The 15,202-nt window shown below is 32.7% G+C and overlaps 2 protein-coding genes across 2 annotated transcripts in view; one reads left to right on the top strand and one right to left on the bottom strand.

Annotated features, from left to right (window-relative positions):
- The window catches only part of LOC107445357 (nose resistant to fluoxetine protein 6-like), a 44,616-nt gene extending 42,833 nt beyond the window's left edge, over positions 1 to 1,783 (top strand). Inside the window, exon 15 of the mRNA XM_071178293.1 lies at positions 1,470 to 1,783. Within this exon, the coding sequence (XP_071034394.1) occupies positions 1,470 to 1,628 (159 nt within the window). The 3' untranslated portion in view covers positions 1,629 to 1,783. The remainder of the gene's footprint in view (positions 1 to 1,469) is intronic.
- A 5,422-nt stretch (positions 1,784 to 7,205) lies between these two features.
- LOC107445366 (nose resistant to fluoxetine protein 6) overlaps positions 7,206 to 15,202 on the bottom strand; it is a 47,534-nt gene continuing 39,537 nt past the window's right edge. Inside the window, exons 14-16 of the mRNA XM_016059746.3 lie at positions 14,668 to 14,857; positions 11,114 to 11,256; positions 7,206 to 7,413 (exon numbers count right to left, since the gene is read on the bottom strand). Coding sequence (XP_015915232.2) covers positions 7,273 to 7,413; positions 11,114 to 11,256; positions 14,668 to 14,857 — 474 coding nt within the window. The 3' untranslated portion in view covers positions 7,206 to 7,272. The remainder of the gene's footprint in view (positions 7,414 to 11,113; positions 11,257 to 14,667; positions 14,858 to 15,202) is intronic.

Genomic DNA, 15,202 nt, shown 5'->3' with positions numbered 1-15,202 from the left:
CATTTTTTAATTATAATCTTTTATATAGTACGTTTAAATAATTAAATATAGCAATGAAAATATAATAATTTTCGTAATTTTATATTAAAAATGAAAAGCACATTATATTTCCGAAGTAATATTACAAAATAACGCGAAAACATGAAGAAAAAAAAACATGATTTTTGTATTTCGGTATATTTAGTCCACCTTTGCAATATGGGTAAAATGGGGCAGGTTTTTTCGAAAGAAGAAATATCAAAGAAGACAACAAAAAAAAGTTTAGCTAATTACCTCGTGCAACTTTTTGGAGATAAGTTTCGAAAGTGATTCAAACATTGTAAAATGTCAAATGATAAGATATAAACTTCAAATTTTTTTCAAGAGTATTAAACTAATCCAACAAATTGAAAAATTGTACTATAATTTCAGACTAATTAATTACTCTGATAAAATGTAACAGAAAGGTGAAATTCCTATATATATGTCAGAAATATAAATTTAAAAGAAAAAATTTTAACGTATTTTTCACTACATTGTACTCTCGCCGATCCAAAAAGTAAATTATAATGTTTGGAATGATTATGAATACTTAATTTGGGCAATATTAAAGCTGCCTAAACATATTTTAGTTGAAATTTAATTTTTGACCAAAGATCATGGTCTTCTGGCCCACTGCAGACATGCCAACTGCTTCGGACGAGCCATTATCTTTTAAAAAACGGTTAACAACTGCAACAAACTAAAATTTGCATATAATTTTCTAATTTCGCTTATTTTTTAGACGGTATAGCTAACACATGTAACATAACACAAAGTGGCGAATTATATAAGCTTTCGAATTATTTAGAAATTGTGGTGGATAAAAATCTAATAAATTAAACTTTTTAAACCAAGAGTCATACATTAATAAACTACCACTCGAAAATATTTATTTGCTGTCCGGAGCAAGTTGGCATCTCTGCATTGTGATAAAAAAAAGTTATATTGTATTTATTAAATCAAGAATAAAATATTAAAACTTAAGTTTTAAACCACAGGAAATTCATAAAGAAAACGTATAACTTGGCAGCTAAATTTATGATTTGAGTCTGAAATCCTGTAATTGTAATTTCCTAAGTTAATTTAATTTCCGAAGTTAGCTAATTCAAAGAGTATATTCTCTTATCTTTAAAATCTTTTGTTTTACAACTTTTTCCAACAGTTGTTGTTTAAAAATAAAATGCGTTGAACCACCCGATTTAATCAGGAGAAAAGTTATCTTTAAGACCTGATGAAAATCCGATCAAAAACTTTTAAGTGTTCGATCATCTTTTTTTTTTTTATCTTGCACTGTTCAGCATTTATTTATAACGTAGTTTTTTAATTAAATTGAAAATATTTTTATAAGTTAATGAAATAAATATGAAAATAAAACGTATTTTATTTAGGTGGAAATATGAACAAATATTAATTTTCAAGTTTCTAATATCTTGTTGTTCTTTTTATAGGGGATTATGGTGGTTGCACTTACTACAATAACATTCATTGTATCTGCTATATTGACTTTAATCTTTGAATCACCATTTTTGAGTATAGAAAAAGCTTTATTAAATAAACTCTCTGAAAAAAAGAAACTCAAGAAAGACACAGAACATAAAGATGATTAAAAAATAATTATTGCTTAACATTTTAATTTACGACCAATTAGAGATCGAATTTCGTTTTGTACTTATTTCATATGTATTTTGAATACAGTTGAAATGCACGTTTTGTATGGTAAAATCTCTTAGAGACAAGCAAATAAATTAATGTTGTTTCTCTATTTTGTTCTCTTCTGATTTAAGAAGTATAGAGTTAAAAAATTCAAATAAATTTTTAATTTCAAACGAGAATATTTTGAAATTTCCAGATATTGGTTGCACGTTTTAAAGTAATATTAAATAATAGCAATAATGAAATTATTTAGCCCTGACAGTGTTTTTACAGAAAATAAAAAATAATAATAATTTGGACAAATTTATGATGAATGTGGATGTTATAGTTTCTCATTTTAGATGCGATTTCAATTTTAGAAGTTTATATTATATACTTCAATAACAAAGCTTGATTAGATCTATATTACCAGGAAAGTTTTAAAATCCTGCATTTAAAAACACTTTTGTTATTGATTTTTGAATTGGAAAATACTCTTCCTCTCCCATTGATGCAGAAAAGCCAACTTACTCTAAACTATAAAATTTTCTTCTGGTAACGAAATTTATTTTTCGCTTAGTATTTTTCAATTTACGTAATTTTTCCACCTCTACATTTCAAAGATTCTAAGTTTTTTTATGAAAAGCAAGCTTATCGACGATGAACTCATAATCTGAGACTTGCCCTAGGGCACCTGGCACTTTTGGCATAACCTTATCATGGTTGAAAGCCCTATATATACCGAGACGGAAAAGAGCAAAAACTGGTACGAAAGGTATTTTATTCTAGCATTTTTTTCGAGAAACATTAAATTTCTGCAATTACCGAGATTTTTTTTAACATTTATAGTATATATATAAAACTGCTTCTTTCCTGAGCTAAAGTAATTTTATCTTTCAGTTTTCAAAAATCAATTATTGTACATGTCAAATCATGTTTTATCTTTATTTTTAAAATAAGTCTACAATCAATATTTCTAATGTTATGTAAAAACGTCAATTTGTCATATTGACATTTTTCATTGTTTTAATATTTCTCAAGCAAACCGCTTGATTTTTGTATGGCTACCACAATGTTTGCCAAATCAATGTATTTTACCTGTGTGTAATTTAATGATGAATGGGATAGGGGCCGCTTCGCGCCCCAGGTGCCCAGTTTATTTAAATAAAGCAAGCAAAGCAACTTGAGAAAAAGTAGGTATTGTTGAATAGTTTGAAGAAGAGAATAGATTTACTCCCCCCGAAAACAAGATAAAACTGAAATGGATTTAATACCAGCTTATCCTCGTTTCCGTCTCGCTTTCACCCATGAACCTTATTGCAGTTATTTTGCGATGACATTCTTAGAAAGTAGGCGTAATTATCCTTTTTGTACAAGTTTTTCTATTTAATATGTATATAAAACTTTGGGATTACTGAAAAGTAGCTTTTCACATCAACATCTGAATCATTCATGTGTAAGTGATGTGAAAATAACTTTATATCAAATTCTTCCAGTGGACCTAATACTTTTATTTAAATATGAATACTAATCGGGAGTAATTATCTGAATATATTAGTTTCTCTAATGTAAAACGTTTCTGTAAATATATTTTTGTGCATTTCGAAAAGGTCTCGCCGCCGAAAATCAGAGGTCTTTAAGAAAGAGAGAAAACTCAATTTTTGTTAAACTATTGACCAATTGAAGCAATTTTTTCTAAAATTCCATCCTCATTGTACGCTATGGCAAATCAAAATGTTATGCTAGAAAGGAAGTATATATATCGTTGCGCCTTCATGAAATGAGTCCTTTTCAAGGATTTTTTCTGTAACAACTATTGCTTGTGAATTAAAATATCATGATCAATAAATGTATTCTGTTGAAAATACTGTAAATAAAAGAGCTTTAGTTTACCACCCACATCAATTTTATGCCTTTCGATCACGTTGTACTAATAATATAAAACTATCACTGCATAAAACAATGTTTTCTTAAAAGTATTCGTCACTATTTCGTCGTAAAAACAACGTGATAGTTAACTTTATATTAAAATTATAGTCATCTAAATCTTAATCATATTTATTTCGCTTTCGTGGTACCAAAAACACAGGTATTTCTCTACCTAAATTAATAATACTAAAGTTGTCTATAATAATTCATTTAGTTAGATCGTCTTAAGTGATATTTTAAGTAGTGTTAAATATTTAGTACCTACAAGTGACTTCAGAGTGAGTATTGATCCTGATTGGCTGTTGGAACGTGACATTTTTTTATGTTTAGCATTCATTCGTCATCTTCTATTTCGAGTTAGCCTCTAGCCCGTCAAATATGAATTCTCTTACGTGAAACATTTTAATTCCTTCACTTGTGAAAGATTTGGTTTATTTCTTACTTAACACGAAGCCAGGCACATGATCAAACTAATTATGTAATGAAATTGCCAGATACGAAAAATAACAATTTATGAAGATAATTTAATCAGCAATATCTAAAATATTAACAAGCCATCTTGTTTATAAACAACGAGCTGACGCTGCGGTCATAGGTCAAATGTCTGTGAATCAGTGATTTTCTTCTTCCTGAGTTGTAAAAACCCAATTAGTTTAACGATAAGTATTTGTTTATATACATTTTGTTAGAATGTCTAAAGCAATAAAGTAATGTTAAATAATTAAATGAAAATTCAGCGCTTATTTAGATTCATTTTGTTAAGTAATCTTTATTGATAGTTTAAATAGTGTTGAATAGGTAGTTACATGTTAAGTATTTACTTCGAAGAATGTATTTTCATAGAAATTAAAACTTGGTTACGAATTTATAATTTACATATCTAATCTATAGAATTTTATCCACATGCATTATCTGTTACAAGTATTTTGTGTCCTGCAGTGGACTTATCTTACATGGTTCTCGGTGAAACACCGAAGTCAAGAATCACTAGCTGCGGTCAGAAAGCGTAGTTGTGACCGTAAAGTGCTCGACCTCACGCGCAGGTCGTCGAGCGACCAAAGACGATAACCATCCCCTCTGCAGTGAATCAAGAGGATAAATCGCATCATCTTCTAGAATGTTTCGCAGACCGTCGCCAATAACTCATTGTGCGGCTCCAGTGTGACGTAAATAAAGTACCTACCTAATCAGAAGTGTTTTGTTTCTGAGCTGCTAGGAAACGTTTATATAATGTAGAGTGACATGTGACAAGAAGGTAGGGGCATGGTTTAGTGTGATACTTGGTGACAAAGAAGGGTGGCGTCAAAAATGGGTGCATTTATGGACGGACCGTATACTTACCCTGAGCATTGTAGGGTACATTCTCAGAAGAATCGATTCAACATGATCCATAATATCGGTACTTTAACCCATAATACAGTGTAAATTTGATGAAATTTTAATAAATTGTTAAATTTAACGAAGTTTCTGTTCAAGTTGAAGCATAATATGGTGTAATTAAATTTAATAAATCTGATAATGTGGTTCAACTTCGCACCATATTAAAACTGCAGACAAATTGAAACTTATGGTTCAAAATTCTCTAAAGTTTTTAACATTGTATAACATCAATAACATTTGAGAGTAGTTATTAAAAAAGTGATTTTAAAGTAGGGCTCTTTGTCTTCCGGAAAAGTGAGAAAAGTTCGTAATAACACCATTTCATTAATTTGTTTTTGAAGGAATAAATTGTCCTGTGATCCGCGATTGCCAAGGCATATAAACAGTTATTATCCTCCATTATAAACTGCCCTTTAAAAGATGTCAACTGCTCCGGATTCAAAAAAAATATATTCGGTTATCTTTACCAACTTTTTAAAAGACTCAACATGGCATAAATACTTGCTTATGCTGGGCTTAGAACAGGTGAAGGAATAATGGCACATTTCATACAGGCAAATTCTGGTGAAGAGCAATTTCTTTGACTGTGGCCAAACTTTTGGCACCTGTAACATTGAATTTCAAAACGTCTAATCGATGACATTCAATCTGTACTGGTAAACCTAGTAGCAATTTGATGATAACGATGCTTCAATCGGAGCTCAAATCAGGGTGTATCAAAAGAAAAAGTAGGAGGAGCTTATTCTCCAGGCTACACCTTTACTTTAGTTGATTGATTTTCAATGGAGAAATTCCAATTTCTGAGGAAAAAAAATTTCAGATTTTAAGTGCTGGTACCGCTTTTCAACTCCCGGATGGGAGTATTCATCTTTCTAGGAAATGATTGTAAAATTTTTATTTTTAGAAATCTCAGTACAAGTTTCATCCGGGATGTGGGTGGGGTCTAACTCCATCTTTGAAGTAGTTCCCGCCGGGAGAGCGTCAGCTGGTTTTCTCACAGGGCGGGTGTTTTCGCCATCATTTTCAGAGTTTTCTTTCTTTTCTTCATTTTCTGCTGTTTATTTGCAAATGTCGGGGATTTATAAATAAGCGACAATCGAAAGAAAATAACACGGTGACAAGCGAGAGCATACTTCTTATGGGGTGAAATGGAGGAAAGAAGGTGTCGATTGGTTTATTCACGATGACCTACGCTAAGATTAAGACTAAACTATTCACCCCACACCCCTATTCGAAATGACCTTTCCTCGTAACCATAGTACCTGCCACGACGCGAGACGGGTATCCGCAGGAGTTCTCTTGAAAGCCGCACTATAGGAATCTCTGTTTTCTCAGAGCTTTGGAGTTATTTTCCAGTCTCAGGGATGGGAATGGAGACAGTCCCTTCTAAAACAGGAATATATTGGGAATTCACTGGTGTTGAAGTCGATGCAGGTTGCAGGGGCTCTAGCATTTTAACAGCGTTCCAAGCATTCCACTCTTCTTTCAGAGGCAGTAATGTCTCATACATATATTTCGTGTTGTGTTGATTTTCATACGCATGATGTTGAAATCTTCTAGGCTTACTATCAGTAGTTTCAAAGTTAGTAGCTTCATCATAGATCTTGTGAACAATATTATCAGGATTGAACAGTGCTGAATTTCTAGCATAGTTGTACGCACGTTGTCGCAAAAATGTATGATCAAGAGTAGGCGATGGTGCAAACATACGTTTACTGCGGCCACTAAAACAATGAGTTGACATAGTAGCGTAGAGCTCGAGCGCGACACACCCTTATTCTATCAAATGGCATAAATCCTAGGTATAGGGGTGCGATTTATCTGGGCACCTGGGCCGCAAAGTTAAGTTCAGCTTGTGTTGAGTCTTAATGATCAGCAGGAAGTGAGGTTGCTGTAAATAGCCTAAATTGGAAAGTGTCACTTCGCGTAAGCCTTTAAATTATTTGAAAACAGCGGTGATTAAAAACCTTATCAAATTTATTAACCGTAAATAATTCTTTATAAAACTACCTCTAGTAAATAATTATCCACAGTTCGGAGCAAGTTGTCATCTCTGTCCTTTAACGTTTTAACTGTTAAAGTTTTGTTAACCAAATATCTCTTACACCTCCCGAAGACCTATATAGGAAATGGTTTTACTCCCAGCCTTTTTCGCTTTGTCGGGGCACAAACAGCACTGTTTATAATGTGTTGTCTTATGCTCTCAGGTACTGCATTTTTGTATGCAAAATAATTTAAAACAGTAAACCAGGTATTTCCTTTTATTATAAAAAACAGTAAGAGTCTATCAAGAAATCGTTGTGGATTTTATCATATTCCTTTCCCCAACTTTCGCCATCTCATATTCCTTATCACTGTCTTCTCAAGATTCGTGAATGGAGCTTCAAAAAGTAGAGTGAGCACAAATGAGAACAAGAATGTTGCTGTGAGGATGCTCGCAAACATATTAAACTGAAATTTTAAGAAAAAAAATCATTTAATCAACCTAATATTTATAAAAATAAATCAAACAATGCGTAAAAATGTGAAATCAAGTACAAGGGGGAAAATTGCTTCTGTTTTAATTTGTACTGCACTATTAAGGCTTTAAGAATATTTAACAAAATAGTTTTTCTTGTGAAAATTGTATTTTAAGACAGTCCAGAACAGAAAATTTAGAATTTTTTCTTCTTTTTTTATTATTATTATAACCGTTGTTGAACGTTCAATTTATGACTTCCAATGTTCATCTCCGCATGCTTGTAATTTTGAACCCAATCCAGAAGACAAGGGAATTACTGAAACAAGTATTGGGTTAAATTTTGCCTCCTTGGATGACAGCAAGTTTCGATTTTAATTTATTTTATAACCGTCGTTGAATTGCCGACCGAATTTTTTGAGTTTACGACTACTATTGTGCAATTCCGTAGCTTTGCAATTTTAAACAAGAACCAGAATACTCCTGGATTAGCCTGGTTGTAGTATATAATAATATAATAAATATTTATATCATTCCTATATTATGGTAGGACTGTATTTTTTCCATAAAATACATTTAAATAATGAAACACTTGGACTACCACTTGTTCTTTTTTTTTTAATTGCCGTTTTAAAGAGGCGCTAAACACAAATGTGTAAACTATACAGGCCTAAACATGCACAGTAAATAAGCTCATGGCAAATTATGTTTCTATAAACATTAATGACCATGGAAAACAAATTATTTTTTCGCATAATTTAAATTATACAAAAAAAAAACAACCTTATTCGGGAATGGGGATTTCAAATCAGAATTTTGTTCGGAAAGCTACAGTTTTTCTTTTTCTTTTCGAAACGGTATTTTTGGTTTATGGCTCTGAATGCACAGGTTCAGAAAGAACATATAGTTTTATATACATACACAGGACCCGCGTTAAGGATTTCAAAATATTATCTGTAAATTATCTAAACATCAAAAATATTAGCCTAAGGAAAATCTTAACAATTTCTTACGTGTGACTGATTTTCAACAGAGAAAACTTCAAATCAGAATGCAAATTTACTATAAATTTAATTATTTTATAAAATGCAAATTCAGATAGTCATTTTGCAGTTAGGGAGGAGTAAAGGAGCAATAAATGAGAGAGAGGTTAAAAAAAATGTAGATGTTTTAATCGTCTTTGAGAGAAAGAAATAGGAAAATATTGGGGTTATTTATTTTGATAACTTCTTAGGCTAGAGGCAGTAATACAAAAATAAATCTTAGGCAACATTATGTTAATGTCACGAGAAGGCATATTTTCCGCAAAAATATTTGGATGATAATATACATCTTGCTACTACATATTCTGTTTTATTGACACTGTAGGTTAAAATTTTTCACGTATAAATATTTGGATGATAATGTGCATCTTGCTACTACATATTCTGTTTTATTGACACTGTAGGTTAAAATTTTTCACGTGATATCACGTGGTCCAGCAACGAACGTGGTAACCTGTATTTTACGGTATTTTGCTTCATGCTTATATAGTATCTCTTGTTACTTACGTTATCTGGACTTAATATAATTCTGATTGGTTATGCGACGTACTTAACGGAAAATACTGCAATCGAATGAAAAATACAGAATTTATTCAAAAAATTCTCTTTGACCTTCTTTTTGGGATTGAAGGGAATATATATATATATTTCTTTTCGTAGAAAAAACCAAACACAAACCAATCAATAAAGCACAAATTCATTTGGCCAAATTTACGATTTTACCACGTTTGGCGAATTCTTAGCGCAGCTCCTTTAAAAATAACGCTTGAGACTTAAAAAAAAATCTGTGATCTTAACTTATCACATCCTAAACAGAAATGCATCTTCGCCTTGTTCTTACCACTCCCTAAATAGCAGAGAAATGGGGGATCTTTATATTCACTTGAGTGACTTTTGAAAAATCCTAGTTGGCTATAATTATATTATGAAAGTGCGTAAAGACTGTAGATTGTAAAGAGACTAGTAAAGATGTAGATTTGAAATTAGTGACGCGAAAATATCCAAGATTCATTCGAAAATTCTTTTCTTCAGATTATTTAATTTTTGTCTGAATGTAATAGTTTGTGAAGAACGTATAGGTTAATATGCATATGTATGCACTTAACTACTTCCTTGAAAATAACATGTAAGACAAATACATGACCTTAAAGTATCACCTTCTTCCAACCACTTCCTAAGTAGCACAGAAGAGGGGGAAATTAGAATTCATTAGAGTGAATTATGAAAAATCCTAATGAGAAAATACAATTCAAATTGCAGCTTTGCAGGTATGCAGTGAAGAGTTAAATCATTAAAACAAAGAATCGCACATTAAAACACATGCCTGAAAACCACAAGAATAAATGTTCCCAGAGTACATGTTCAATATGTGCACCCCTATGTACCTGGCACGTATCTAAATGATAAACCAGTTCCATCTACACATTTATCTTGTGCAGGATCGGCATTAATAGAAAGAGGCTGTTCCCCGGCTCTATGTAATTATTTAAAAGAGTAAAACCTGCATTTTTAGATCAACAGCATTTAAAATTTGTACCTAAAATTAATAGCTGTATGTTGGTAGCGCAGGAAATAGAGAACTCGACTCCCAATGAAGTGAACCGGGTTCCAATCTCAACAATGGCTGATCGATACGAATTCCGCACCCGGATGGCACCCATCACAGTGGTGACGTAAAATATCGTCAGTGATAGTCGGATCATGCCTTCAGGCTAATCACCTTATCCAAGGGGATCTTAAGTCGTCTTATCACCTGGAAAAATGTAGGGGGTTTTCCTCGCTATGTAATGCAGTTAGCTCCATCAGAAAGTCCTCCACGAAGGCAAGTTTCTTCCAATACTTGATCCTGGATTTTCCTGGTCTTCTGGATTGGGTTCAAAATTACAAGATTGCGGAATTGAACATTGGTAGTCGTAAACTCATAATTGGGTTGGCAGTTCAACGGCGGGTATAAAATAGCTGTATGTTGTATCAATCAGTGATGAAATTAACAGCAATGTTTTTTAAACAAAAAGTAAAAACTTATTCTGCTTTTTAAATACAACACTAGGTGATACTAAAGGCCTGGATACGTAGATTATAACTATATGTACGTAGATAATTATTAAATACCAAGTAATCTATGACATTAGGCCAGTGTTTCCCAAACTTATGACTTTTGTGTACGCTTTCTAAATTTTTCGTAACGCTGTGCGCCACTAATAAAAAATGAACATATTTTTTACTATAAAAAGTTGAAAATAACAACTGACTGTTGATATCACTAATTATCAACTGTTAACTCTGCAAAAAAATAGCCAATAGAAAAATATGTAATCATAAATTTTCATGGCTAGCTTTATTGTTAAATAAAATTTTTTGAAATTTTCGTTTTTTGCAAGATATTTCGCATAAGAACGAGTACCCCAACTAAACTGCTCCCGTACCCCTGGGGGTGCGCGTACCGCACTTTGAGAAAAGGCAATACTAAGGTACTACTATGGGCAATCCTAAGGTACTACTATAGGCAATACTAAGGCAATACTGAGAGTATGGTTTAAAAAAATTCTTCCCACATCGTTTCTTTTGCTACTTCTAATTTACTTTACTGATGAAATCTAAAAATAATCATACTTATATGGACAGCGAATGCAATTTTTGTGGTACTTACCATCATAGTTGAGTTATATATTATTACATTTGAGACTGTTCCAATGTATAAGTACTTTATTGTAAAATTCGTCAGGTAGGCCATAAACGTCAGACGACTGGCCAGCTCAAATCTCTGTGATCCAAGAATTTTCGCAATAATACCTGCAACAAAATGAAGTTTTACAAAAAAAATATGAATATTTGGTTTTAGATACTTATTAGATTTCACTTGCATTCCACGACCTCGTCGAAACACCACAAGTTCAAGTTAAATATGAGTGGAGAAAAGACCTCAGTTGCCCAGACATTTCATACAGTTCTTCAGTTCAGTTCTACTTATGTGATCCTCTGAGCTATTTGTGGGCTCCACTCCCTTTTGACGAATGCTCTTCGAACGCCAATAAATGCTACGCAATCATCACGTGATTTCGTAGCCTCATATACAGTTGAGTTCGCTAAGTTTGGCCATTTTTTTAAATGTGCCCTAACGGTTAGCGGCTTAAATCTTAACAGAGATTCAACATTGAAAATAATATGAATTTTTCATGAAAAATTTCTACTAACTCTTCAGAATTTCTTTGAAAATACAATAAACATTATAACAGGTCGATTAGAGAGTTTTATGTGCGAAAGTATTCGTTCGTTGTAGTGGAACTGGGCGTCTGAGGCCTTACGACCCTTTTTCCATTCATCCTGAAATTAGACTAAGAAACATACACGACCAAAATAAAGTTTGGGGAGTAAAATGGAGTTCGTGAGAGAGAAAAAAATGGCACTTTGCTATTATTAGTTAATAGCAAAATTGCAAGTAATAAAAAAGTACATGACAGAAAGTAAAATTAAAGTACAATGAGAAAATAAACACTAATGAATATTTACATTATTTACAGTTCGGGAATGCATACAAAAGGGGGGGGGGCGAGTTAAAAGAATGTGAGGATGTGTGTATATGTGTAAGTAAGTGTGGCTCTGTTAAGGTAGAGACCCGTCTGTCCTAGTAATTACCACTCGTGCCGGGTTGCTCTCTACACTTAAGTTACAGGGATTAGCTTACCCATATCAGACCCCGAGGGGTTGCTCTTTCGCAGGGATAAGCTGAATCTGCTTGTGAATAGTGTACGAAAGTACACGGCTCCTTTTACAGTAATGCAAAAGGTGCTTTTATAAAAGAAAGTGGTAAGATATTTACCTTTTAACACAATGGTAAGCTAACCTCCAGAAACTGAAAAAACTCTTAGTAAAATTTCTATACGAATTTATGAAAACGATCTGTTTTATCTTTCCAAATTAATATTCCCAAACAGAAATCCCTGACAGGGATTCTCTAACAGAAATAATATTTTCAAAAACGTAAAGAGATGAGTTTTCGAATGTTCTTTTAGAAATTTTGCTACCTGTACCTATTGCCCACAGGTGTGCTCTTTCGCTAACAGAATTTTCTAGTAGATGTAACACAAAGTGAGATCAGTTTGAATACCGGAGAAGAGAAAATACTAATTGAAAAATTTTCGATTTCTGACTTGTTTTTGGATGGAAAAGGAATGCTTTGATTGCAAAGACTTATCAACAGTTATTTTCTAAAATAGAAAGCAATCTTTCACATATGTTATAACATTCAACGAGTCTTGGTAGCCACGGTTCTTTATTATTTTTTTTCTTCAGAAAACAAGCTAGATATAAAATGTTTAATAAATAATCCCAAGAAATTGAAGTGAATTTATACTCTTCAATTCAATTGGCTTCAAAAAATATGATCATACTGATTTATCACTCTTGATAACTGATAAATCACTTGACACTGATAAATCACTTTTGAATTCCTCATTCACGTATGGTAAGTCTTGAGAATGGGAGCCGATTTTTGAGCGCTTGAAACACGTCGTATTTTATTATCGTCTTCATATTCTTTGAGGCCAAAGAAGTTTTTAGTCCAGTAGATATGAAACGGTTTTACTACCAGCTAATTATCTCTTCCAGATCATAAAGAGCTCTGATAATATGCCGAAAGGTGGTCCACAAACTTTACTCGACTGACTGTGATAGCAATATTCCACAATAGCTTTAATGCTAATACTTCCAGTTTTTTTCGAATATTATCTTTATTTATTTACCGAGGTAATGAATCTCATAAATTGCTTTTTAATTCTTAGATATGTAAATTTAATTATTATGATTATGTAAGATAAAGTAGATATTGTTGCACAGTTTAAAAAAATAAAAATAAAATGGTTTCACAACCAGCCTTTCCTCTTTTCCGTCTCGCTTTCACCCCTGATGAGTAGTCTAGTTATGTTCCTAACAGTGGGTTGTGAAATCATTGGACGTTTTTTCACTTTTATATTTTTCATAATAATCTTTTAGTCCAAGAAACACTATGTGCTATCCGTTGCATGTCAGCGCCCAGGATAATTGTTGGGCAATAACAATGCTTTGAAACTAATTCTGTTAAATTATAGAATGCATTCAATATTAAAATAATTCCTTCCTACAATTGTAAGTTCAATGTGCTGTCGCTACCAATATAAATAATCTACGTGAGAAAAAGTGCAAAATGCCAACAACATAGTTGCATGAAGACTAAGATCAGGTGCATGACGTCACAAGTATGATGAAAACTTGGTTCATCGTCTCCGATTCTCCCAGCTTGACTTCAGAATCAGAATGAGACCATAATTCAAGAGAATGATCCAAAATTTCCTTGGATCTTAGAAAAATTTAATAATAGTAGAACATAACCTTTACATAACTAGCAAAAATATTTCTACACATAAACTAACAAAAAACTCGTTTAGTCCAATCTGAAAGAATACGAAATCGGTGTCAACTTCTTTTGTTATGTAGGTACTTTATTTACGTCACACTAGATCTTCACCATGGGCTAGTGGCATCGATCTGGGAAACATCCCTGAGGATGAGTCAAAGACAGGCCAACACAATTTCGATACTCTGCAGAGGGGATCTCATTTGTGAGACCATTTCCTCAATTTAGACGTAGATCTAAAAGAGAAGAAAATTTTCACCAAATCCTTGTGTCCATGGTACTGCTCGGAGATGAACCACAGGACTTTCGATTCCTCAGATTTTACGAGCCCGTAAATCACATGTACTCGGTGGCCCTTATTGGAGTAGAGGATCGAACCAGAGCCACTATAATCGGAGTCTGATTCCCTAACCACTGGATTACTCGGTCCAGTTGTTAGAGAATCAGATAAACTATCAATTTCGTAAAAAAAGCAGAGGGAAATAGCTTTAGCTTACTCTCTAAAACAAAACAAAAACAAAAAAAAGAGAAAAAAAGCGACCCAGATGAGGTTGGGTATTAATTGGTTCAACTTGTATTCACGTAAGCCGTTTTGCCCAAAAAGGAGATATATAAGCTTTCGTTAATACATGAAATACCTTGTCATTGTGCAGAATAATTGTAAGTTTTTCTTCAGTCATTTTGTAGAATGCCTTGGCAATGTGTGGAACGTTAATCCTTTCATACTTTGCCGGTCAATTATAAGCACTCCATAAAATTCATAATTTCATACTTTGACAAATACACATATAAAAGAAATTATTAACTATTACCTCCAAGATCAGACTGACATGCAATTGTAATCCAGGCAAGTGAAAGCGCCCACAAGACACGATGTGAGCAGCCAAAAAGAAGTGAAGGTAAAAGTCCTGGAAATTCTGTGCCTTTATTCCAAATATACGGGAGAAATACAACTACCAACTGAGTAGAAATAGCTGCAATCCATAAAATTAAGTTGACTTTCTAAAAAAATAAACAAATACATAGGTCTTCAATTCTTTCGGAAGTTACAGAGGGTATTACAAATCAGGGGAAAATAAAGAAAATGAAGTGGCAAAATATAATTGCTGTATTTAGATTACTTCCTACATTTGGATTTTAACGTACAGTCTAATGAAATAAATTCACGAAGGATTTATGCAAATTGAACAAATAGATACTAGGAGTAGTTCTGTGATGGAACGGACTCTTTCTCAGACGATGCAATAGCTATAATGTAATAATAAAAATGTTCCACGTGGTGTATGTCCACCCAAGCCGATAACACTTTTTAAGTCACAATATATATATATATATATATATATATAT

Source organism: Parasteatoda tepidariorum, chromosome 1 (assembly GCF_043381705.1).
Source record: "Parasteatoda tepidariorum isolate YZ-2023 chromosome 1, CAS_Ptep_4.0, whole genome shotgun sequence".
Lineage (NCBI taxonomy): Eukaryota > Metazoa > Arthropoda > Arachnida > Araneae > Theridiidae > Parasteatoda > Parasteatoda tepidariorum.
Note: the sequence above shows the minus strand (reverse complement) of the source record. Positions and strands in the feature narration are given on the sequence as shown.